Source organism: Zalophus californianus, chromosome 6 (genome assembly GCF_009762305.2).
Source record: "Zalophus californianus isolate mZalCal1 chromosome 6, mZalCal1.pri.v2, whole genome shotgun sequence".
NCBI classification, from domain to species: domain Eukaryota; kingdom Metazoa; phylum Chordata; class Mammalia; order Carnivora; family Otariidae; genus Zalophus; species Zalophus californianus.
The window spans coordinates 128,745,814-128,770,086 of NC_045600.1; the positions used below are offsets into that span (position 1 = coordinate 128,745,814).

General features: G+C 47.3%; 1 protein-coding gene across 11 annotated transcripts in view; it reads left to right on the top strand.

Annotated features, from left to right (window-relative positions):
- TTC23 (tetratricopeptide repeat domain 23) overlaps window positions 1–24,273 on the top strand; it is a 90,390-nt gene that overhangs the window by 49,457 nt on the left and 16,660 nt on the right. For all 11 annotated transcript variants that reach the window (XM_027568831.2, XM_027568830.2, XM_027568833.2 and 8 more), the window contains 2 exons: window positions 8,288–8,393; window positions 19,963–20,090. In XM_027568831.2, the coding sequence (XP_027424632.1) occupies window positions 8,288–8,393; window positions 19,963–20,090 (234 nt within the window). The remainder of the gene's footprint in view (window positions 1–8,287; window positions 8,394–19,962; window positions 20,091–24,273) is intronic.

Consider the following 24,273-nt stretch of genomic DNA (forward strand, 5'->3'; position numbering starts at 1 on the left):
TCATTATTAAAGAGATAGCTTTGTGAAGTTGAAATAGCATTGGGTGTGAAGTCAGAAAATCTGAGTGGGAGTCCAGATTCTTCTCTTTGTCTGCAGTTTGATTATACAAGTCATTTAACCTCTCCAAAAAGCAAAAAACAAAACAAAAAAAGAACAGTCCTACAAAAGGCCCTATCTATTTCAGAACTGCTCCAAGGTTCAAAATGGAAAGTGCTTTATGAACCATTAGGCATGTTGTCAGTATAAGCTCCTTTTATTTATTAACAGTAATTATTAAACATTTATCAAGGCCCCTCTTTTCTGTCAGAGACTTACCTAGATATAGAAAGATACAGTGTCGCTGCAGTTCCGCATGGGAGCCCTTGCCTAAAAGCCATTTAGTAAGTACCCACAAAGAAAAGGGGTTTTGTTATTTCCCCCTCTAGTTTTTCCACTCTTCATTCCTTTGGAGTGAGAGAAACGCCCAGAGAGAAAAGACCTTTTATTTTCTCTAGAATGTTGACAAGTTCCTAAAGTATTTTAGGAACTAAGCCATTCAAGTGGAGAAAACTACCAAGCCCCATGAGCCCACCACCTGGGGAAAGCGGTGGTCCCAGGGGCTGGTGACCGGACTGCTCTGGGCCCCATTGGTCCCCCTGCATCAGGGATCTGCGAGACAGCCTGCAGGCGTGATTGTTTAAACTATTCATGGCAGATTTGGGCAAGAGACCCGTGTTTGCCCATCCAAAAGAAAACCCGCAGGATCTCATTTCTGTGAGGATGTTCATGGATGTATGTGTTCAGGGGGGATAAATTAACGCCCCACGAGCTTTGGCTGCTTTTTGACATCTCTGACAGTTGAATTGTCTATCTTTCTTTTCAGTTTTCAAGGCAGCTCTGCCTCTCCGTAGTTCCCAGATTTGGGGGCAGTTGGATTCACGGAGTATTGCGAACTAATTTATCAGTCATTCTACCATAAACTTGGAGGTCAGAAAATGTGGCTTCAGGTTCCTCTGGGCAGGTTATCAGCCTTGGCCAGGCCCAGGGGACGGCTGACAGGTGCTCACACTGGGCTTCTGCCAGCTTCAGACCACACGGCAAATGGCAACGCCTCTGATTGGTTCTGGTTCATCGCTGTGTATTTGCTGTAATATGCTATTTATAATTTCCCAAAGCTCTGAAAATACTAGCCTTTTCTTGTTTAAAATTAGAAAAGATGCAGAATGCAATTATGATTCTGTGCATTATAAAAATTTTCTAAGAATGACATAAATCCAGGTGCTATACTGTTTCTTTTTAAGTAACTATTTTTTTATAAAATAATAATGCTCTTTATTATTATAAAATAATAATGCTCTTATAAAAGCTAGGTGAGGGGTGCCTGGATGGCTCAGTTGGTTAAGCATCCAACTCCTGGTTTCAGCTCAGGTCATGATCTCGGGGTCCTGAGATGGAGCCTGTGTTGGGCTCTGCACTCAGCGGGGAGTCTGCTTGAGATTCTCTCTCCTTCACCCTCTGCCCTTCCTGCTCATGCTCTCTCTCTCTAAAATAAATAAATAAATCTTTTTTAAAAATCTAGAAAAAGACAACTCAGTAGAAATATAGACAAAAGGCAGGAACGGTCAGTTTACAGAAGAACTACAAATAGCCAATAACCATACAAAAATAATCGTCAATGTCATTTGCTATTTAAGAAAGGCACTTTAATTGAAGAAAGGCCATTTTCACCTGCTGTGAGCAAAATAAAAGAGTTTGAGGATGCCCATGGTGACAAGGGTACAAGAAAGCCGGCATCCCTGTGCACTGCTGGAAGGAGTGGGGATTGGCACCACTTTGGGAGAAAACAGTTGATATTCTCTTTCTAATTTTATAATGCACTGACCCTTGGACCAGCCAATTCACATCTAGAAACTTATACAACAGATAGATGTGTACACATGTGCGAAGATGTGTAAGCAGTGAAACTGTGTCACTGGCAAAAGCAAGCCTTTAGAAATTAGACATACTCTTAAAATCCATTAATAGGGGACTGGTTATGAAATGATAATATACCCAAGTGGTGGAACACCATAGGAGCACTGAAAAGAATGAGATGGATGTGTATGTTCTCACTTGAAAGATGCCTGGAGTGCATTATTATTTTTAAAAAGCCAGATGTAGACCAGAATGTTTACTCAGTCAACAACTGGTCAGACCCGGCAACGTGCCAAGGCACAGTGGCCCGCACTGGGACTATGATGGAGGGTCCCGCCCTCGAGGAGCAGACTAGGGAGTGACATAGGTCTTAGCTGAGTAGTCACCCAGATGAATGTGAAAGGCAACTGTGACATGCACATGGGGAGAGGTACCGAGTGCTGTGAGAGCTCCCAGCAGAGTGACCTGGGACACCCCAAAGATTGAGGAGAGGGGAGCGGGGCCCCTGTGGCAGAGCCCAGGGGGATGGTGGCAGATAAAGCTGGGGGAGGAGGGCAGGGCAGAGTCAGGTTACGATCACGCATGCGCGTCTGTGCATCTGTGCGTTTGTATGAACATGTCAGTGTTTCTAAGAGGACACACGGGAAACTTGATAGTGATAGCTATAAGGAATCAGACTGCAAATCGGGAGAAGAGGGTGAGCCTTATAGACAGAAGGGAGAGGGCGTTTTAACTTACCACTTAGGATCTTTCAAAATTATATAGTGGTATTACTCCTATAAATCTAAAAAAATCCCACTACATTTTAAGAAAACACACACTTAGAACCAAGAGAGGATGAAAATCTAAGTTCCCAACATATCTATTTTGGTGTGAACCCTTACGGAGAGCAGGACCTTTTCTCCCCCAGCCCTTTGGAGGAGCTATAATTGACAACTGGAGAGCTGCCACAGAGGACTCTCTCTATTAAAAGAAACTGGCTTCCTCTGGGGCCCTCGGAACTATTTTTCATTGCCCTCTGCACCCAGTGACTTCCCTTTCATCTACTCCCCACCCCCACCCCCACCCCCGGGGAGCTCCAGCAACATCTTTCTCTTTGCCAAGGCTCTCCCAGCTGCCCCAGGCCCCTGCGGTGTGGGTAGCCATGAGAGGCTTCCCTCCTGGCCAGAGATTGGAGAGAAAAGGAAGTGTCAACCTCAAGCTGCAGCATGACCCTGTCCTGCACAAGGCCATCAGCCCAAAGCTGAAGGGTGGGGATGGCCAGCTCCGGCGAAGCCAGGAGGGAAAGCCATGTAACTACACGGCTGGTCAGTTCTAGAAGAAACACAGCAAGCTCACACCTCACAGTGACAAGGGGACTTGAGCTTCAGTGGAATTGAGGCACTAACTTGAATCAAAACAGACACACAGACACGTGGTGGAAGGCACATTTATCATCTGCTCCATCCGTCACCCACTGCCTAACTCCCCACTGTGGTGTCGTCCCTCTGCGGTTAGTTCTCAGAAGCTGCTTCGGGATCCACATATTGGCAGCCCGGTCTCCCCCTGGCCAGCCCATTCAACTTCTGGGCCAAACCTACTACCTAGCAACTATTTCTCTGACTCTCAAATAATACTTCATTACGTTGATTAGAAAATCATCGTTCTGTAAATTCGACTCTCTTGAAAACCAGATGTTAGACTAGAAAAGGATGCAACTGGGAATCACAGGCCTTGGTTTGAATCCCTGTCCTACCACGGACCCCTCTATATGACCTTCAGTTAGTTGCTTGATCTCCTGGATGCTTCATTTTCCCATCTATCAGTTGGGCTGTTGACATCACTCTTAACCACTCCTTCCGCGACTAAGCGAGCTGGTGTATATAATTCACATAGCACTACGCCTGACAAAAGTAGGTGCTGAATCAGTGTGAGTTTCCGCCTTCCCACTGTCCTGTCCAGTGCTAGCCCTCAGCTGTACAAAGAGATCCTGGCAGTTACTGAGTTGGAGACTTTTCTTGCCTTCCCCATGAGTGTTCATGTCCCCAGGGTAAAGAGACCCAGCTTAGGTCCACAAATGTTCCTTGAACGACTTGTGTACTCTCCGCTTGGCTATGGGAGAGAGTTCTCTCTGAGTCAGTGATCCCCTACTTATTACCGAATGGGAAAAGAATCTGTCCCTCCCTTCTGCCAAGAGCTGGGGTTCTGCCGTCAGAACCATGCATGTTTTAAGTTGAGTGTTCACATGATGGGGTCTGCTTGCATAAATAGAAACATCCTTTTTACTAGTCATCAAGTTTTCTCTTCAAGAGCTATTACACATTTCGTAAATCCAAGGGGACAGGCTCAGTTCGATAAGAGTCTGCCAGCTCCAATTCTTGACAGCTGGATTGGCGCTGCGGACTCGGTGGTTTCCCCCAAAAACGCGCAGAAGGACCAGAAGGCAACAGCTGCTCTGTACCTTGGCAGGGCTGGAGGTGGTTTGTCTGGTGAATGAGGTTTTTCAATTAAGGGCCTTGCTCAATATGGGATATTAAAGGTTTGGTTTTTGTTTTTGTTATTAACCCAGTACAACACGCTAACAGCTCAAGAGATTTAGGAATATTAAACACTCCCTCTCAGCTTCAAGATGACAGTTGATAAACATATAACCATAAGATACTGAAGACAACAAAGAACGGGAGGAAAGATTTGAGCCCTGGGAGATTAATAAATAATGAGGAGCGAGTGTAGTCAAGCCACAGATCCCCAGCGGGGCCCATTACTTGGGCTCCTGCATAAAGCCAGAGAGGCAAGCCTAGCTCCTATAATTCTGTTAACACTAACAACTAGTCCTTAAATGCTCTCAGATGTATACAACAGGGGTATTTATATTCTCTTAGCAAACAGAGTGTTGTTCCAGAATCGTGAACAGTGATTTAGTTTGGCGAATTGGGTAATCTAATCACTAGCTTTGTCAGCTGCCTTTGTACTTACTTGCTAAGGGGGCCTCCTGTTCCCTGCTGAGCTGTGGTTCTCAGTCTGCATCCTCCGGAGCCCTCACGTTCCATGGAGGGTCTTTAGGGCACAGCTGGGTGGGCGCAGCTGGGTAAACTTCTAGGCCCTCTCCACCTGCTTCAGGGACAGCCGCTCCACTCTTACCTGCTCTGCACTTTAGAGAACATGGAAGATTCTATTTGGAATGAAAGGGTTTTTTGGGGGGGGGTTTGCTTCAGAACAGAAACTTGAAACTCAGTGGTGCCATGATGTTCACAACCTTTTGTAAGTTACTTTTCCCCTCACTGGTACGTTTCTGAAATGTAACCATGTTGGTATACCTAGGTAGAGTTCAATCCTTGTATGAATACACCATAATATTTCATTCCCCTTCTCATGGATATTTAGATGATTTCCCCTTTTTCACCATTTGAAATAATGCCTCAGTGAGGTTGAGGACATTTTTTTTTTTACATCAAGAGTGAGAGGTGGTGATCTCCGAGCTGGCCAGGAAGGGAAGAGACAGCAGGAGCGGGCAGGTGGATAGTGAGAAGCGGGGAGTGGATAGAGGACTAGAAATTGCATGGACGTGATCGAGGCAGGACATGATAGGGCAAGGGGGTCTGTCAGCTGCATGATCCAGAGGTAGCAGAGAATAAGCCATGATAAGGCCCCAAGTGTGATGGAGGACACAATCTGGTCAATGAGATGCTAATCTTGCACATTTTAAACATCATGGTTCCCTTTTCCTCCCCCACCCCAACTCCCTCAATGTTAAACCAGCATATGGTTTTTAGAAGCTTCAAGAACATCAAATATAAATTAGATCAGGGATGGAGTTTCTGAAAAATGAATAATAAATGTTTGCTTATATTAGTATCTCACTAATTACAGAAAAATGTTGAGGTTATGACAATTTTGTGAAATTCAGATCCCCTTAAGCTCTCAGGATCCACTTTCTTGATATCGTGAGCATTTCTGCTCTTGGAAGATTTTGCTTCCTGTCTCCAGAAGCAAAAGGCAACCTACAGAACTTTCAGAACGTGTAATTATTAATTTGAAAATAATTTTGGTAGACATCTATCTTTTACATTGCCTTGAATTATAATATTGAGTGGAAACTACATACGAAATTTTTTTAATTTGAATTTGGGTTTTAATCAATCTAAAGTACTGTATATGTTAAAAGTCTTTGTGACAATGTGATTTAAATCATTTCTTGCATCGCTGGGTGTTGTCCCCAGTGGTGGATTGTAGAGATAGTTAGCCAGGGGAAAACCCCAAGTAAACAGGATTCAGTTTGCATTTGGGGTGGGGCAGGCTTTTCCTCTCTCTTTTTTCCTCTCTGCAAACCCTGACCACGTGATGCTTTGACTCTATCCCTGTGGCTCCGATTGTCTTTACTTTTTGGAGTGTGCATTATTTGAAAACCATTTCCAGTCAGAGCTTCAGGCCAAACTGAGAATAATGACTAATTGGGAGGTCACTGAAATTACTTGTTCAATTTATATATTTATTTATATCCTATAATAAGAAAAGTAATTTTAAAACAGAGGATATTGTTAGCATTTATGAATATGAAATTCTGGTTGTTCTAACACAACAATTAAAGTTATGGCCAGCAATCTTGATTTGGAGTAACCCCTATCATAAAAAGCCGAGAGCTAGTAACTCAGCTGATTTTAAATATGACAAATGAGGCGACAGTCTAGCGTCTACCCTGATTATCAGCTCAGAAATGGGTTCAGCTGATCATCAGCGGACCAAGTCTCTAAGTCTTTGCCGTCTCACTGTTTGGTCTGGACTAGAAAGTTTGGTTTTTTTTTTAAGATTTTATTTATTTATTTGAGAGAGAGAGAAGGAGCAGTGGGGAGGGACAGAGGGAGAGAGAGAGAGAGAGAGAGAGAGAAGCAGACTCCCCGCAGAGCAGGGAGCCCGATGCGGGGCTCGATCCCAGGACCTGGAGAACGTGACGTGAGCCGAAGGCAGACGCTTAACCGACTGAGCCACCCAGGTGCCCCTGGACTAAAAAGTTATAATGGTATGGCTTTATCTCCTAGGCCAGATCCCATGCATCAGTCATAGCTCCTGGGGGCTGTGCGGAGTATGCTGGCATCAATTAGTGATGCACCAGGGGCCAGGGCGGAATAAAAAGCAAATCTGAAGTCAGAGTATCAAGGTCAGAGTCTTATCTCCACCCTTTATTAGGTGTGAGCTATCTTGGGCAAGTCACCCATTCTGCAACCTCAGCTTTCTCATCTACAAAACATGGATAACAAAAATTAAGAAAATTGGGACGCCTGGGTAGCTCAGTCAGTTGAGCAGTCAGTTGCTCCGCTGGGAGTCTGCTTTTCCCTTTGCCTGCCGCTCCCCCCCCACCCCAGCTTGTGTTCCCTCTCTGTCTCTCTCTGACAAATAAATAAAATCTTTAAAAAAATTTAAGAAAATTAAAATCAATACCACAAATGAGAAAGAAATCTTACTTGCTGTTAGCATGTCTTGCCTATCCCAGTCTGGCATTTCTCCTTTAGGTTCGCGATATTTTAGTATTTCTGTCACCCTTTTGGCAATTAGTTGCAAACTACCTACCATCTCGCATTAGTGCATTGTATGATGTCATGCTCACTTCCTGTTCCTTTCCCTACTGCCCACACTTTCTAGACCGGGCCCCTCCTGCCATAGGCGATCAATAATTATGTTTATTGAATGAATGTAAACCTATTACTGATAGCATTTTTAAAACTTTAAATGTCCACAGTCAGATGAATATAGCTTTATTTTCTCATTTATTTTTTATTTTCTATCTTTTTATTTGGAGAGACATATTTTGCATTTTATTTGAGAGGACTGTTATTATTTTATATTCACAGGATCATAGGTTTTATTTTTTTTTCCTCTTAAAGAATTTTAAATTGGGTTTTATTTTCAAGGAACTGAGCTGTTTTCTGTGCTCAGGCAGCCCCATGGGCCGGTTTGAAGAGCGTGCAGGCCAATGGGCTTGGTGGATCAGGCCCTGGGGAGGCTGCGAACACCTGCGGGGGGGATCCCCTTTCTGGGCTGAGCGCCGGCAGGGGGCTGGGTTCGCCCACTTCCTGGTAACCCATCTCCTTCTTGAAACCTTCCTCCCCGCCTCCCCGTGCCCCCTCGGCTGACACCACCACACTACCACACTCCTAGGAGCAGAGACTTTTACATGATTTACTTAGCGATGTGCCCTGGTCACAGCTTCACGCCATCTGGACCCAGCCTTTCCCTCTCCACTTCATGATGCCTTTAAGATCCAGGTCTTCTAAGAATCGACTGTGCTTCCACATAAATCATATTGTCTAGCTGGCTAGAAAGTTCCTTAACTTTCTGCTTATCGCTGCAAGAACGGTTAGTTCCCTACTGCTGCCGCCAAGCAGGTAAACGAACGTGTTTCTTCTTTCCCTGGTGACAGGCGCATCTCATCGTGCTGAGCAGAAGCCCCTCCCAAGAGGAGGCAGCAGTCTCCGCACATTTTGTCGCCCACGCTGGCATCGCTTCTGGGAGGACCGAGCACCACGGTGAGCTCAAACCCTCTGTGGGCGGGGCTCGCTGCCTGCCTGTCTGCGCAGGCGTGGCTGGGTCTGTAACCAGCTGCCTTTAGGACAGGCCAGCAGGTGGCGGAGCTGGGACATAAGCCCCTTGGAGAGCTTTGGCGGCTTTATGTGGCCGTTCCTAGCTGGGCCACTCCCTTAGCTTCGCCAGTGTCTTTTGGTTTCTGTCCTGTTCGGCCTTTCTCCAGTCTTTTACTTTCAAATCCAGGGAATCTTCCTCCAAGCGGAGCTATTAAGAGCCCCAGAGAATCCATGCTGGGCTTAACGGGAAAATCTGCTCTGCTTTCAAAGGTGATCTATTTTTAAAGATTTGTTGTGGAGCTACTGTGGCAACAGATCTGGCTTGTCAGAACCCAGCCCACAGACTTTCACAGCACCGGGCTTTCCATCAGGATGAACTTACATGGTTTCAGGAGTCCAAGAGGAAGTTGCCATTTATGACTCATATGGTTTTTCTTAGCCCCATGTAATAGGTAGAGGAGCGAGCTTGGGGAGTTCTTTAACCCACCCTTCTGGACTCCGAGCATACCATATGCCTCTGTTGATGGAGAACACACATTCCAGTGACTTTTTTTGGGGGGGGGGGGTTCAGAATATTCAGAAACAGAGTATAACTCGTGAAGAAGACCTAGGGGTATATTCCAAAATATCAGATAAAAATAATCATGTACTATAGTAAAATAAGATCCAATGTGCCAGCAAGCCTAAAATTGAGATCCAAAATAATTGAGGTTCAGGAAGGAGGAGTTGGGCTATGATGTAGAGGCTGGTGGGTAGGCAAAGATGAGGGGGGCACCTCTATGAGCAGCTTGGTCTGCACAGATCCCCAGGCCAGGCAGGGGCTCAAGTCCAGGGTGGAGCTGGTGAAGGGGATTTGGAGTTTATCCATCTGTCCATCCCACCTTACAGACTCCTCATTCTGGTCTCCTGGAGCTTTGAGCACCTTTCAGAGGCCGGCAAACTTTCAGATCCCCTCTCTCTGGAACACTCCATATATAACAATCAACTTCAAAACCTTCAAAGAGCTAGCAGTTTTTTGACCAGCTTATTGGTGCTTAAAATTTCTTTAATGGGGGAAAAGAACCTTCCACTCCCAACTATTGAGACAGTTAAGATGCCAATGCAGGTTTGATGAAAATTCCTAGACTAGCAGGAGTCACAAATCTACATGTCTGTAGGAACCAAGTAAGCCGTGTGAGTGACACAGATAATCATGACAATACAGTAACAGCAGCAAGACAATACGGAGTGCTGAGGACTGTAGCAAACTGGAGAAGCCATACCCCATGGAAAGTGAGCAGCGGCCTCTCACTTTCGCCCATTACCATCAAGTGGAAGGCAGGCTTCTATGGCAGATCTGCTTTTTCAAGAGAAGGCAGAAATCTAGATTTTTATGTGTAATTGATGCTAACTAGCTCAAATATGTTTCAGACTCTGAGTGGGGCAAAACCAGTGTGAGGGCCAGACCTATAACTTCTGACCCGGAGAGCGGGTGTATAATGAATGCTTGTCAGACTCTTCCTGTTTTCCTCAAGGCCTCATGGGTTTCAGACAACCAGAGGGTTCTGAGCATTTAAACTGGTGGGCTAGGGATCGGGGAGTCGTGGGTATTCCCAGGACAATGCCAAACGGCTAAGGGCGCCTGGGTGGCTCAGGCAGTTAAGCGGCTGCCTTCGGCTCAGGTCATGATCCTGGGGTTCTGGGATTGAGCCCCACATCGGGCTCCCTGCTCAGCGGGGAGTCTGCTTCCTCCTCTGCCCCTCCTCCCACTTGTTCTCTCAATCTCTCTCTCTTAAAGAAAAGAAGAGAGAGAGAGAGAATACCAAACAGCTAGGAGACCAAGGCCCAAAGACCCTCTATGCCTAGAGGGATTCCCATTTGCCAGCATCTCCGCTAGTTAAAAACTGTATGTATTGGGTGAGGACCGATAGAACTTGTGTCCTGAAATGTTTTTCCCCTCTAACTGCAAAGTTAAGCCACTCCGTTTTGCATGACTCACAAAATCAGACAATCCAAATATATATATACCTATATTTTTATTTATAGTTTTTAGTCTACATATAGTGTGGGTATTATAAATTGAGAATGACAGTGATACCATAATAAGATCTGTGAGAATTTAATGACCTCACACAGTAATAATGGTAGTAACAGCTAATGCTTACATGGTTCATATGGGCATGGTTCTAACCAGTTACATTTATTAACTCAGTTAATCCTCACAACATCTCCATGAGGTTGGTATAAGTACTTCCAGTTTCTGGTGGAGAAACGGAGGCGTGGAGAGATTAGGCAATTTCCCCAGGGGCGCATAGCCCAGGATTAGCAGATTTGAACCTAGGCTCTTGACCTCCTTGTTACATTAAAAGGTCTGCAAACACCACCTTTCCTTCCTTGCCCTGCCACCCTCCACCCGCTTAGGCCCGCCGAGGAGTCTACGGCATTTGGGACAGAGAAAGGACTAGAAAAGCGGAGGCAGCCCAGAGAGATGGGTTGGGAGAGCCAGGGGGCAGGGGCCAGTCCAGGAGCACACATGGGCTCTCGGTTCCCCCTCTGTCTTTGGCAGCCTGAACCCTGCAAGCTGCCTTGACAGTCAGAATTTCAACTACAAGAGGAGTGTAAAGAAGGAAGAAAACTTCCCCCCAGGAGCAGGGAGCTGCAATTGGCTTTACAGACTAGGGAAGGGGGTCACTTCTGCTTGAGGCTTAGTGGATTGGTTGCTAGAAACATAGGCAGCAGGAATCATGGTAAGCATAGCGTTACTAGTAACAATTAGTAGCAGGAATCGAGCTGGCCTTGTCTGCAGATGCTGGAACTCTCACACACGTGCTCACTTAATCCTTTTCACAAGCCTGAATTTTATAAGTGAGCGAACACAGCCAGCTCCCCATCCCTGCCCAGTCCATCCATCTATATTCTGTCTACTCATTGCTCTACCCAAAAAGGACATAGTCCCTCTCCGTCTGTAGGGTGCCTCTAGATGAGCCCTTCTCGGGCTCAGCTTCTGCACATCAGAAGACAGTGGAAATGGCTTGCACCTAGATGACATTAGGAAGAAAGTTTACTGAAGCCTTAAAGGCGAGTCAGTGCTAAGTGAGGTTGGGCAGTGAAACCGTGGGATCAGAACAGCTGTTTGTTGGGCAGCAACATGAATCCTGGGAACAGGTGCAGAGAGGAGCCCAGCCCCCATCCCTAAGGCCTCAAGTCGTCTAAATGGGCATGTTAGAAACAAACACAAGCAAGGAGAAACCCCAAATTCTTCCTACTGTGTTCACCAGTTTGAAAACTGCATCTGTCAGAATCCTGGTTCCCTTGGTGGTGAACGTGGAAAAGGCTGTGGCAAATCAACTGATCGTCCGGCATCGTGAGATCCAGAGTTTGTTCTGGCTCTTACCCACAATGCCTAAGTGTGGTGTGGGCCGAGGGGACCCATGTTACAGGCATGGAGTCAGTGTGCCTTTGGAAGCAGGAATGAGCTGGGCCCTGCCCAGCCAGGAGCTGCAGTGGGAGTGGGCGGGCGCATTCAGGGAGCCTGGGTTTTCTAGTCATCTCTCTGTGACCCCCTCACAGGCCAGTGCCCCCCACAGTGGGAATGAGGGAACCTCCAGCAACTAAGGGGAGCTAAGGGGAGACCACCCCGCAACACACACACACACACACACACACACACACACACACACACACACACACACACACACACACACACACACACACACACACACACACACACACACACACACACACACACACACACACACACACACACACACACACACACACACACACACACACACACACACACACACACACACACACACACTGGTTGGCTTTCCCCCAGGACGGCAGGACTGTGATCTGGACCTTAGTGACTTTGAGTGTAGTAATCCCAGCCAGATCCCCTGGGGGAAAATCTGCATATTCCATCCAGTGCCATGGAAATCCACAGGCATGGGGACCTCAGCTCTGCTTCCCTGTGCTTAAACCTGTCTATGTAGAGTAGATTTTTTTTTTTTTAAGAATCATTAATGAGAAAAATTTCTCATTTGGGGATTCTCCATAGCCTGCTCGATAAATGCCCATTGAAGGCATTGCCCTCTGATAAACAAAATGCCACTGGCCAAGAAGCTAGCATGTTTCAGGCTCCACGCTCAAGTGAATCCCTTTGCCCTGTGCCTTTCCTGCATTCCTTATGCAGACAAAACTGCCCTAGAAGTCACGAAGGATTGTGATTGCATAAGGACTTCCAATTCAGGCTCCTGGAATGTCACTAACCTGAGCCTGGCCCACTTCCCGGAGCGGCCATAGACAAACTTGGTATTAACAGCTCTCCCAACCCTGCTAAGTGTTCAGAGCATTGGCCTTGCCTTCATAACTCTTCTCCTAAAGGATATTAAAATGAAATGGGCGGAAGCCAAGTACATTTCAGTGTAAACCTTTGAGAGGCAGAGGCTGCCGAGCACAGGCGGCCTTGTTTGGAAGTGGCTCCATCTACAGCCTGGGCTCTGTAGGGTCCGGACCCAGCAGGATGGAAGGGGCCCTGTCAGAGCCTTGGGGGCTGGCGGTGGGATCCCTGGCTATAGGAACCAGACTCATGGGTGTAGGTGCATTCCCAAGCTGTAATTCCCCATGCACAAAGATATATATTTCCTTGGCCCCCACTTATCCTAGGCTCTCCCCCACATTTTGCACAGTAGACATAAAATATATAAGCACCTGAAGCTAGGCATTGCCTCTTGAGGAAGTCTCATGTTTTATATACCTCCATGATCCTCCCTTTTCTCAACTCTTCCTCCTGTGGACTGCCTTCTCAGCCTGCCCCTCTGCTGGGTCCTGTCCCACCCCCAGCCCACTCCCCGCCCACTGAGTTATCGATGCTCCTTGGGCCCTGTGTGTCCGACAGAGACAGGAAGTCAGACAGGCTCTGGAACACGCACACGCCCAGCTCCAGTGGACTCCTGACAGTGGTAACCTGGCCACCCAGGAGCAGCCACAGTCAGGTGGCCTTCACCTGCCTGTGGCCCTCCTCATCTGCCCCAGCTGGCTCCCTCACCCCACCTCCAACCTGGGGAGGCCTCTGGGTGGGGTCTGTGGTACAGCCCTGCTGGTGGAAATGAGTGTAAGCCACGGCTGGCCACACCTACCCAGCTCTCTCCCTTCCTCTTCATTCTTCCCTCTCCATCTTCCTTCCTCCTTAGCCTTCCCAAACCCCCTCGAGCCCCGTGTGCTCTGAGAGACCTTTCCTCAGCTCCTAGGCAAGGCCCATTTCTTGCTACAAAATGCCCAGCCAGCCTGAGCCTGGCCTGCCTCTGAGCTCCGCAAGCAGATGTCAGCATCCATGCCTGCTCTGTGCTCTAGAGGCCAGGTGAGGAAGGAGAAGCTGCAGAGAGCAGGTTGGGTGAGGCCAAAGAAGAACCCTTACCCTGTCTCCCACCATCTTTAGTAGGGCCCCATCTCAGAAACTTCTGGAAGGTACCTTACTGTACATCCCATCTAGAGGACCAAGGACCAGGGCATGTCCAAGGTCACTCTGCAAGATAGAGGCAAAGCAAGGCTTAGACAGAGGCCAACCACAGACTCCTTAACCCACTCCGGAACTGGAGAGTGAGTGACACTGTCCCCAGAAGTCCAGGGAGCCCAGAGAACGGACAGGTGGGGGCTGCAGGGTCGGCCGCTCTTGGGGCCAGCAGAGGATTAGAAGGGGTGGCCTCTTCCTCCCTCCAAGTCTGTGATGTTGGTCTCTCTTCACAAAGGGACAACCTGGGGCAAACTGAAACCTCATCAAGGCTAGCTTACAAACTGCCTTTCATCTTTGTGTCTGAGAACAAAGTCTGTGGCTTCACTCCTCTGCTAGGGACGATGAAATACATGCCCTCTGTGATATCCCATTTTTCACTCTTCTACTGGCTAATAATTTGTGTTCAGAACTTTTCAGAAAAACCTATGTTATTTATACCCTGACTTGGCTTCAAAAAAGATTTTTAGGGCAGTTTCTGGAAAACATATATACTTCACCAAGACAGGTAACGGGCTGGAGGCTGCTGGATACCTGACCACCCCTGGGGGTCCACTAGTGGGTGGGACTATGAGTGGTGGGGAGGTAGACATGGGGTCAGCTTCCTGGTGGCAAGGATGTTGGAGGCAAGCAGATCCCCACGGTGACCGAGCCCCTTACTGGGCCTGTGGGTTCCTGGCATTGTGCGCGCACTTTATCTATGCTCTTCCACGCAAGCCTCACCCAGCCTGCTGCCATCTTGGTCACCTTATGCTACTGATGCAAACCTGCCCCCCAGAGATGGCCTTGGACTTCCTGGGATCACACAGCTAGTGAGCAGCAGGTGTGCCTCTCCCAGAAGCCGTGTCCAGGGCCTGTGAAAGTGTTCTTCCCAAAGAGGGTCTCCAGTGTGGACCACCAAAGGCCTTGAGGTGAGGAGAGAGCCTGACCTGGGCTTCCTAAGTCCTCATCCCCCCCCTTTGCCCCCCACTCCCACCAGGGCTGGCAGGTGGCCTCGGGGCAGCTGCCTGTGCAGGGCCTGTAGCAGCCCCCAACAGGGTCTAAATGGGTCCAGTCTGTTTGTTTGCTGGGTGATGGACCTCCTCTGGGGTTAATGTCAGGCTAAATTCCCTGCGGTCCTTAATGCTTTTGCTGTGAGTACATAGTACAGACTCTTTCCCAAGACTGTTAACAAAAGATAATTGTCACATTGTACATGTAGGCCTCCCTCTTCATGAAAGCTGCCCTCACTGTTCAGCTCTTGCCTTAGGACAGCCTCAAGAAAATGAGCCCAGGGTTACCGGCATTTGTTTTAATTAAAAGCCTCCTAACCTCCAGCGTGTCAATGTGCAACCCCACATTCCTCTTGCTCTTTGAACGAAGCCCGTTTTTGTTTTTGTTGTTGTTGTTGTTTTTGCCTGTATATGAACATAGAACCAAACAGAGTCTGGCAGGGCCTCCAAGAGACATTAAGCCCCCCTGCACACTGGGCCACACTTTGCCCTCGTGCTCACTCACAGACAGCCTAATCACCGTGTTGCAGTGGAAACGGGAGAGGACCCATGGCCTTGGGACACCTGTGCCACCGGGGCTCGGATTCACAAGCTAAGTCATGCTTCTGTGCTTTAGAAAATGACCTCATCTTCTGCCAAGGCCACAGGCATCAGGTTGCAGATGATTCTAGAAGAGGTTTTCAAAGTTGGGGGTGGCCATTGTGAGCTCACTGAAATGGCTGGCTCTTTGTGAACCCACACCCGGCTTCAGGGCACCAGGTCCATGCTGGGGCATGGCATCTCCTCACCCTGCTTGACCTTCCATCTTTCTGGAAATCATTTGTCCGCCATGGACCTCCAGGGGGGTGTCCACCCCCAGAAGAACAAACTGCTCATTAGGGAGTCACTCCTTAGCTGTAGTAACAGGACAAATTTGCTCTCCCCACGAAGACTGATCATGTGGCTCCCACTTCAGAAACCTAATTTGGGGGTTAGGTGAGGGAAATACATCAGGGTCTTACAGTAAAGGAGTTTTCCTGTATCCCAGGTAAAGATAAAAGTAGTTTCAAATTTAGAGGCAGGGAAGGCACCCGCAGTGGATGCCCAATACCTTCCTCTGTTCCCAGACTCAAGGCTCTTCTGATCTACAAGGGCCCTGCCAGGATGTCCAACATGTGGCCAACTTATATGGGCCAACAACCGTCAGAGAACCCCTCCCTCGCCCTCACCCCATCTGACCAGCGACCTTGCAGGCAGCACCTTCAGAGGGCAGACTCCAGGGCAGAGCCCATCTCCGACGTCCCACCACCACCCCTGGTTTGCATTCACTTCAGTAACCCTGCTGCCTTTGTTTCAGTAATAAATCCCTTCCTCCCTTCCCCTCCCTTCCTTCTTCCCTCACTCTCACTCGCTCTTCCAGAAATCCATGTGTGCTAACAAGCATCCTCTTTGGAAAGTATGAATACGCCTCCCTGAGTTAGAGGTTGAGCCATTTATGCACTGGTTTGTTAGGCCAAGCAGCGCCCTCTCTCCTAGCATCTTTGTGAGATCAGCTGCACTAAGCGAAAGGAGTAGGTGGCACTTGGGTCTAGGGCACCTGCAGTTGGTCAGCATGTGACTGCTGGGAGAAGGGATACCAAGAGGTAACAGGACATGGGGCTAGAAAGGTATCAAGTGCACTGTGTCCTCCTGTGTCTGAGAGACCAGCTCCTTACTCAGGAAGGCGAGGGAAATGCTACCCATCTCTTTTGCCTCCTCCTCTATCTGAGTAGGGCACCACTTCTGCCAAAGCCGAGGGCCTGAAACTCAGTCCCTGCTTGTCCAGCCCCAATTCCTTCCTACATGCTTGACATCTGCCAGTCTTTATGGTAAGGGCTCATCTCAGGGGAACAAGGCTGAGACTCATGAAAGATCTCTAGTCTTAAAGAAGGGCTCAGTTGCATTCTTTGGTTAATTCCCAATTAGACAGAAAATTAAAATAGCAAGAGTGCTCCACTCTTGAATATCCTTGTTAATTTTTAGACCTGGAATGTTCATCTCTGTAATGCTTTTAAAATCAACAAAATAAATGCCACATCATCCCCACATTTACTGTCATGAGATTACCAAAGTAGCCAAAATTGATACTTAGTTTGCTCATTAAATCTGTAATGCTTTCTCCCATGAGTCCGCTACAAGTAAAGACATTTTCTACTTGGCAGAATTTTCTCCTACCAAGAGAAAATTCTGAGTAAATACCCTAGAAATCCATCTGCTGGTCCAGCAGTGGACAGACCCCCATTGAAAGAAAGGAACAGGGGACTCCCATTCAATCCAACTTCTGTCTCGCTACAAACTCGGGGGGCAGTGGGCACTGAGACCTCTCCAGAAGACTTGACCTCACAGCAGAATTCCTGCTTCTTTCTGGCAACGGCCTAGGTTCCAAGCAAAGTAAATCTTGCAGAGAAATGAAACTTACTTGTTCTCAGACCTAATTTTTCTCTTGATTGACTAGATTCGAAAGACACACTGTGCAGGTGTCTCCTTTCTAAAACAGGTCACATGGAGTATACTTGAATCATTTCTTGAGACCCAGCATGCTCAGGGTGAATTTCAGATGCTCTCAAAACTCTTCGAGATGTGCCTGAGGTGCAGATGAGCCCTTCTGTGCCTTTTGACCACTCTTCTTTTCATAGTGCTCCCGTCCTGTTAATGTCTCAATGTCCACCTCCACTTCCTGTGTCCCTCCTGGTCAGCCACGCATGAGCAAGAGAGGTCCATAACCATGATCCTCAAAGCTGTCCCCGAATTCAAATGATAACCATTTATTGAGCATGGACTAGGTGTTAGGCATGCCCTCAGTTGTTTATATGCATGAACCCATTTACTCCTGACAACAACCCTATAAAGAAGGCACTAGTGTTATGTTCCCCCTTTCCAGATGAGGGCTTTGAGGTCTAACCCTTACACAGCTAGAACTAGGCAGCAGAGTCAGAGCCCGAACCCGGGCAATCTCCCGAGTGCAGCCTCAGGAACAGCCACCCTCTCTGCACAGGCTGACCCAATTCCTGTTCCTCTGTGACTTCCGGAATGCTGTATTCATACAGGCCTCTTTGGAAGCACCTGGCACTCCATATCACAGTATGAGAAAAATGAATTCAAGGGGTGATTCTTTGGAAAAGGTATTAAAATAGAGAAAATACTAGCTGGTCTAATCAAGAAAATAGCAAGGACACACAAATACAAAATTGGAGGTGATAAAGGGGAAATAAGCCAATGCAGAGGAAATGCAGAGAAGCAGAAGATTATGTTTTATCTTTTTGCTCGTATGTATTTGCACTACATGATACACATGAGATTTCCAAAAGGAAATGTCCAGTTGGCCACTGTATACAGCCACGCTCATTCATTTATGTGTTACCATTCATTTATGGAAGCTTTTGTGCCTCAACAGCAGAGTTGAATAGCTGAGACAGAGCCCATGTGCTCCCCAAAGCCTAAAATATTTACCATCTGGTCCCTCACAGAAGAACTTTGCTGACCCCTATGCCGGAGCCCTGTGATTTCTCCAGTTTCAGACTCGTTCCTAGTTAATTTCTCGGTTCAGAATTTCCGAACCAAGTAGTTGATGTAGATTCAGACTTCACATGTGTTCCTGCCCCATATATGGTGTCCCCGTTTTAGATGCTATTTTTCTAGCCAGGATGGCCTCTGGTGGGACAACCGTGAGGCCTCACCTCACACCAATACAGTTGCTTTTATCTCCATTGTAGGGATTCCTGACTGTGTTAGTTTTCTTCTGCTGCATAACCAATGATGGTTGCTTAAACCCATTTATTAACTTGGTTCTGTAGGTCAGAAGTCTAGTCTTGTAAGGCTGGCTTAAATCGAGCTCAGGCTGAAATCAAGCTGTCAGCCTAAAAGCAAGCCATCGGCCAGCTACATTCTCCTCTGGAGCATGGGGTCCTTTTCCCAACTCATTCCTATTATTAGCACAATTCACTTCCTTTCGGTTGTAGGACTGAAATCCCCATTTGCTTGCTGGCTATTGGCCAGGGACCTCTCTCGTCATCTATGGACCACTCTTGGGTCCTTACACCATGGTTCCTTCCATCTCACCAATGGAGAACCTCCTTGTCAAATCCCTCTTGTGCTTTGAATCTCTCTGGCTGCCTTTTTTGTTACCGAGTGGAGAAAACTCGGCTTTTAAAGGGCTCGGGTGAGTTGGTTAAGCCCAAGGGATAATCTCGCTTTCTTAAAGTCAACCATGTCATATCACAAAACCTCATCACAGGAGTAATACCTCATCATATCGGCAAGTTCCACCTATCATCACAGGGGAGGGATTAGACAAAGGTGAAGGGCATATGGCGCCATCCTAGAATGCTGCCTACCACACTGGCTTGTTGTAGGGAGCTCTATTCCATCTTCTTACCACACCCAGTCCTCAGGCCTCATCTCTAGTCCTCATCCTTATGGAATATACCTGTTTTCTAATACCCTCATGGAACATTCGGCTCCCACTCACTGCTCTGGCTTCTAGTTCCTTCTTCATTTTCTATACCTGAGGTTTTCCTTTTCTTGCTTTCGAGGTTGGCATACATTTAAAAATATGTTCATTATATTATGACCACTATGTTTATGTGTTTGGAATGGTTGGGTTCCTTCCTTCAGTGGCATGTCAGCCATATTTTCCCAAATTTTAATGTTGTAAAACTAGGTTCTAAGATAACAGAGTCCATTAAAGTAAGTGGATCCTTGAAGCCATACCCTCAGTGGGCAGCAACCCGAGTTAAAGGAAGAATTAATGGTTCATCAACCAGAAAACGTTACCAGTGTGTTCAGGTCTGGGGAATATTTTACGTTTGCATTAGCTTTGCTTACCGTATTGCTGGGAGAGCTAAAATGTATGAAAGCCATATCCCTCTGAGACCTAAATCTTTTCTGAAAAACAGGCACATTAACTAGGTCCTCTTGTCTAAATACTATCTTCAAATAGTTCACCACCGCTAAAAGCATTTTTATCCTGTTTCCATTTCAACTCTTCAAATGTTGTTTTGATGCTTTTCTTCAGATGTGGCCGAGCAGTATTTTCAAGAGAGCATGGCTAATCTTAAGGATGCTGAAGGGACGGGAAAAGCCAGATTTCTTTCAATTCAAGATGATTATTGCCGTTTTCTACAAGTCACTGGACAAAAAGAGGTAAGTGAGTTTGGCCCAGAGTTGACTGTTTACATGAATTAATATCCGAAGTGCTACTCCTTCGCTTTGCAAGCATCCATTAAGCCTAAGGCATGTACCAGGCTCGCATAGGAATAGGGATAAATAAACCCAGGTGGCCTCTCTTAGGCAGCTCCCAGATACTCAGTCTTGGGAAACAAAAACTATTTATAAGAATGTAGATGCCATAGGCCCCAACTCCCCACAAGGGATCCTAAGGGGCTAGAAACCTTGAAAACCCAGTGGGCAAACCCTGCTTCTCACAGCCTGTGGTTCTGGCTAGGATAGAGGAAGGCAGTTAATGGGACTGATTCCTCTCTCCTTATTTTGGGTTATGGAAGGAATTTACATATCTAATGAGAGCTACACAGCACAGAAGTTACAGCTTACAGTCCATTGAACCAGACAAGCATGCGTTTCTTATGGCTTGTAAAAATGGAACAAGACCTAGAGTTTATATTCACTGGCAATTAAATAAACCTTTGGGGACTTATTCCATGCAAAGCCTAACAGTTACCAGAAAGCCAGTTGATGTGGCTTGATTTATATAGATTTTTTTGTTCAACTTTAACCTATCAAGGCAAATCCTTGAGATGAAAAGCTTGTATTTCCTCTGCTATTCTGTAGACCTCCCCCACGGCTCTGCCCTAGCCCTTAACCCCTCACCCTTCTCTCAATTGATATGAGCTTAAGGAACGTGAGTTTTTAATCTAGATGCACCCATGTTCGTCAGGCCAAAGTAGGACTGCGGGAACCATAACAAATGGAGTTCCCATATTTTTTTGGATCACCCAACTAAGTAGAAAGGGGCCTTCCAGGGGCCTCAGCTTCTAGAATATCTGGAGAAGTTCTGTGGAGAGCGCTCAGGTCAGAAGTCTGGAGGGGAAGAAGGGGAGTCTGCCCACATCATGCCTACACCTTCCAGCTCAGCAGTCACTTTTACCTCTAGAATGTACTGGCTATCATGTCCACCTCTGCCAGTCATCACCTCCTGCCTGGACCACTCGAACAGACTCTGGTCCCCCAGCTGCCTTTTCCACTCTTGCCTTTTTCTTGTCCATTCTGAATAAGGAAGCAATGGCGATCTTTTCAGAACGCAGATCTGGTCAGTGAACCCCCATTTTCAAATTACTCCAATGGCTTCTCAGTGCCCTTAAAATAAATCAGAATCCTGTATGTCTCACAATACCTTCAATGCAATCTGGATTCTGCTGACATTTCCGGTCTTATTTTCCCCCCTCCCTCAATCTGTTCTGGCCACATTGACCTTTTCTAATCCTCACTTCCAGGAAGTACCAACTTTCGTTTCCTGCTCTTGGAAGGCTCTTCCTCACTGATCACCTGGCTAATACAGATCCATCTTTGAGGACCCATCAGCTTGACTAATTCCTTTCCCCAGTCTTCATTTGATTCTTCCCATTATTGTATAGAATCATTTTTGACATAATAATAGGATAAGGGGCGCTTGGGTGGCACAGTGGCTTGAGCGTCCAACTCTTGGTTCGGGTCAGGTCATGATCTTGGGATCGTGAGTTCGAGCCCCATGTTGGGCTCTGCGCTGGGCGCAGAGTCACCCTTGGGACTCTCTCTCCCTCTCCTTCTGCCCCTCCCACACATGCACTCGCTCTCTCTCTCTCTCTCTCTCTCTCTCAGATAATTTAAAAAAATATGATAAGCACAGTATAGGAATAACGTAACAACATAATAAGAATAGTAAGTTATATGTGGATGTGTACCCTCTCTCCCCTGACTGGACCGAATTCCGTGAGAGCAGGGACCCTCTTGCTCCTGGTGGGGAGCCATGAGCAGGTGGGTGGGTGGATTCTTGGCTGTGGGTCGCCTGACTGCTCCAGCTACCACAGGGCATCTACCCTCTCCCCCGTTTTTGTCTGGCTTCCTGCCCTGGTATCTGTCACCGATGCCACACTTCACCGCCCTTGCCCTAGTCACCCAAATCAGTGGTATTGAACTAGAGATGTACCTTGCTCCCCTCGACCTCCCTTGGAGATTTTAGCAAACTGGCTCTTTCTGTTCTGTCCCTGCCAGCCCTTCTAGTGCCCTGGCAAGAACAGAAAAAGCTGCATCTTCCTCAGGTGGACGCAGCTTGTGCCAGAGCACATTGCTTGGAGAGTGGCACACAGGCTGGATTTCAGCTGTCCTCGCTCTCCTGTCCTTGTGCATGACACAACTCAACCAACCGGACGTGGCAGCCTTGCACGGTGCTCACCCTGGCTGCAGCCCTCTCCCTATGGGTTCTCGCAGGTGGCCAACAAGGCTGGGTCCGAGGACAGTCCCAGGCATGAGCACGGCCCTGTGCTCAGACCACCCCAGATGCGGTCATTGCCCCTGCATGGGCTAGAGCCCTGTGCTAGCGTGAAGGTGATCTTTGGGAAGGACAATGACTTTTAAGGTAAAATGTAAGTGAAGGTCACTCTGCCACAGATTAAGACACTTGTGTGGGGCTTCTCTTCTAGTTTTCTGCTCCAGAACCTTCTCCAGCTTCTTATTCCCCATAAGAAAATCCAAACTCCCGAGCCTGGCATGAAGGCCGTCCACCAACCACCAGCCCTGCCTGCAACTCCTGCCTCATCTCCCCCTGCTCGCCTTCCTACTCTGTGCTGCAGTCAGATGAGCCCGCTGGCTGGCCCTGCCCTTCTCCCACCTCACCCCTGGGCTCCCAGTTTCCCATGCGCCCTCTCCTCAGCCCACCCGGGTCCTATTTTTCCTTCATTCCTGTCCGTTACGCTGTTCTACCTCTCACAGACTGACGCCATCTGTTTCCACCCATGTGACATCTCTTCCATTGCCATCTCCACCTGCCGTTCAAGTTCATGCACATCTCTCTCTAGTTTCCCCCACCAGGCTAGAAATGGCATCGAAAGCCTCATTTAGCAAAAAGAGTCTGGCTCTTCTTTCCATCATTGGCTCCTCAAAACCTGACAACCAGTTTCCATGGACAAGTTGCCAAGCCCAGCACCTGCACCTTGCCAAATCCTTGCTCACAGATGCCGGGGGTGGGCTTCAGCATCAGGCAGGTTCCCCACGCACCAAGGTGGGTCACACACTTCACAATTTACAGTTGCTGTGCTCCTAGGGTGTTTCATCTTTCCACGAAGAAATTGTTTCTGCCTTATCAATGCCTTCGCTGTTCCACACCCCACACCCCACCCCAAGCACTTAACTCATATTATTGCCCATAAACTGAGTAAAGCTTTGTCAGCTCCTTCTGCCCGTGGAGCGCTTATCAGGATGCCTTCAGGGCTGTTTGGTGGGGGAAGCCCTTTAACGGGTTCCAGCCTTATTTGGCTCTCAAATTCAGCGTTTGTATTCCATTGCCATAATCATGCTTTCATGAAAGTACAAGGCCATGGAAGAATTTCAGAAGAAATGTGGGGAATGGACAGGCAGGACTTTCCCTCTGTACGTCTTGGGGTCTGACTGAAGAGATTAATGTCAGAAGATCCTGGTTTCTGACCAACTCATGTTTTTTATTCCACATTGGTGTAAATAAATCTGATAAACCACACAAAATGTCAAATATATTTAATTTTTTTTTGCCATGTTAGAATGTTTGCTTTTGGTTTCCTAAACTATTTCTTATGAGAAATAGAAACCCCCGGAATATATTCTGGATGTTTTGTAAGTACATAAATTGCCAGGAAACTCTAATTTTCACTTACATAAGAACGTCACTGTGCACAGAGGGAAAAAGAGCCTGCAACTGAAAAGGATTAAAATTACAGGCCAGATTCAGATCCTAGGTCAAACACAGGGGAGCTGTCTGATCCTGAGCGAATTTCCGACTGCTCTGTGCCTCAGTTTCCTCCTCTGGACAGTGAGGATTAACATTGTACTTATCTAAAGGAGACAGAATTAAATGAGCTCAGGCAGGTAAACTGTTCAGCGCAGTTCTTGGCACCTAAAGGATGCGATACATGTTAGCTTCTGTCTTAACTACTCAGCTAAAATGAATTCCTGTAATACCTGAGGTGGCTTTGTTCTACAGGTGTCCTTCATGCATTCTGTCTCCATGGTTAACACCTCCCTGCCCTCGTATATGCTATTTCCCGTGTCCTGTTTAAAGAGAAAAGTAGGCTCAGCTCATGAGACACTACCCAAACCCAATCCCTGAAAAGTGAAAATACACATCAGTTACATCATTTTC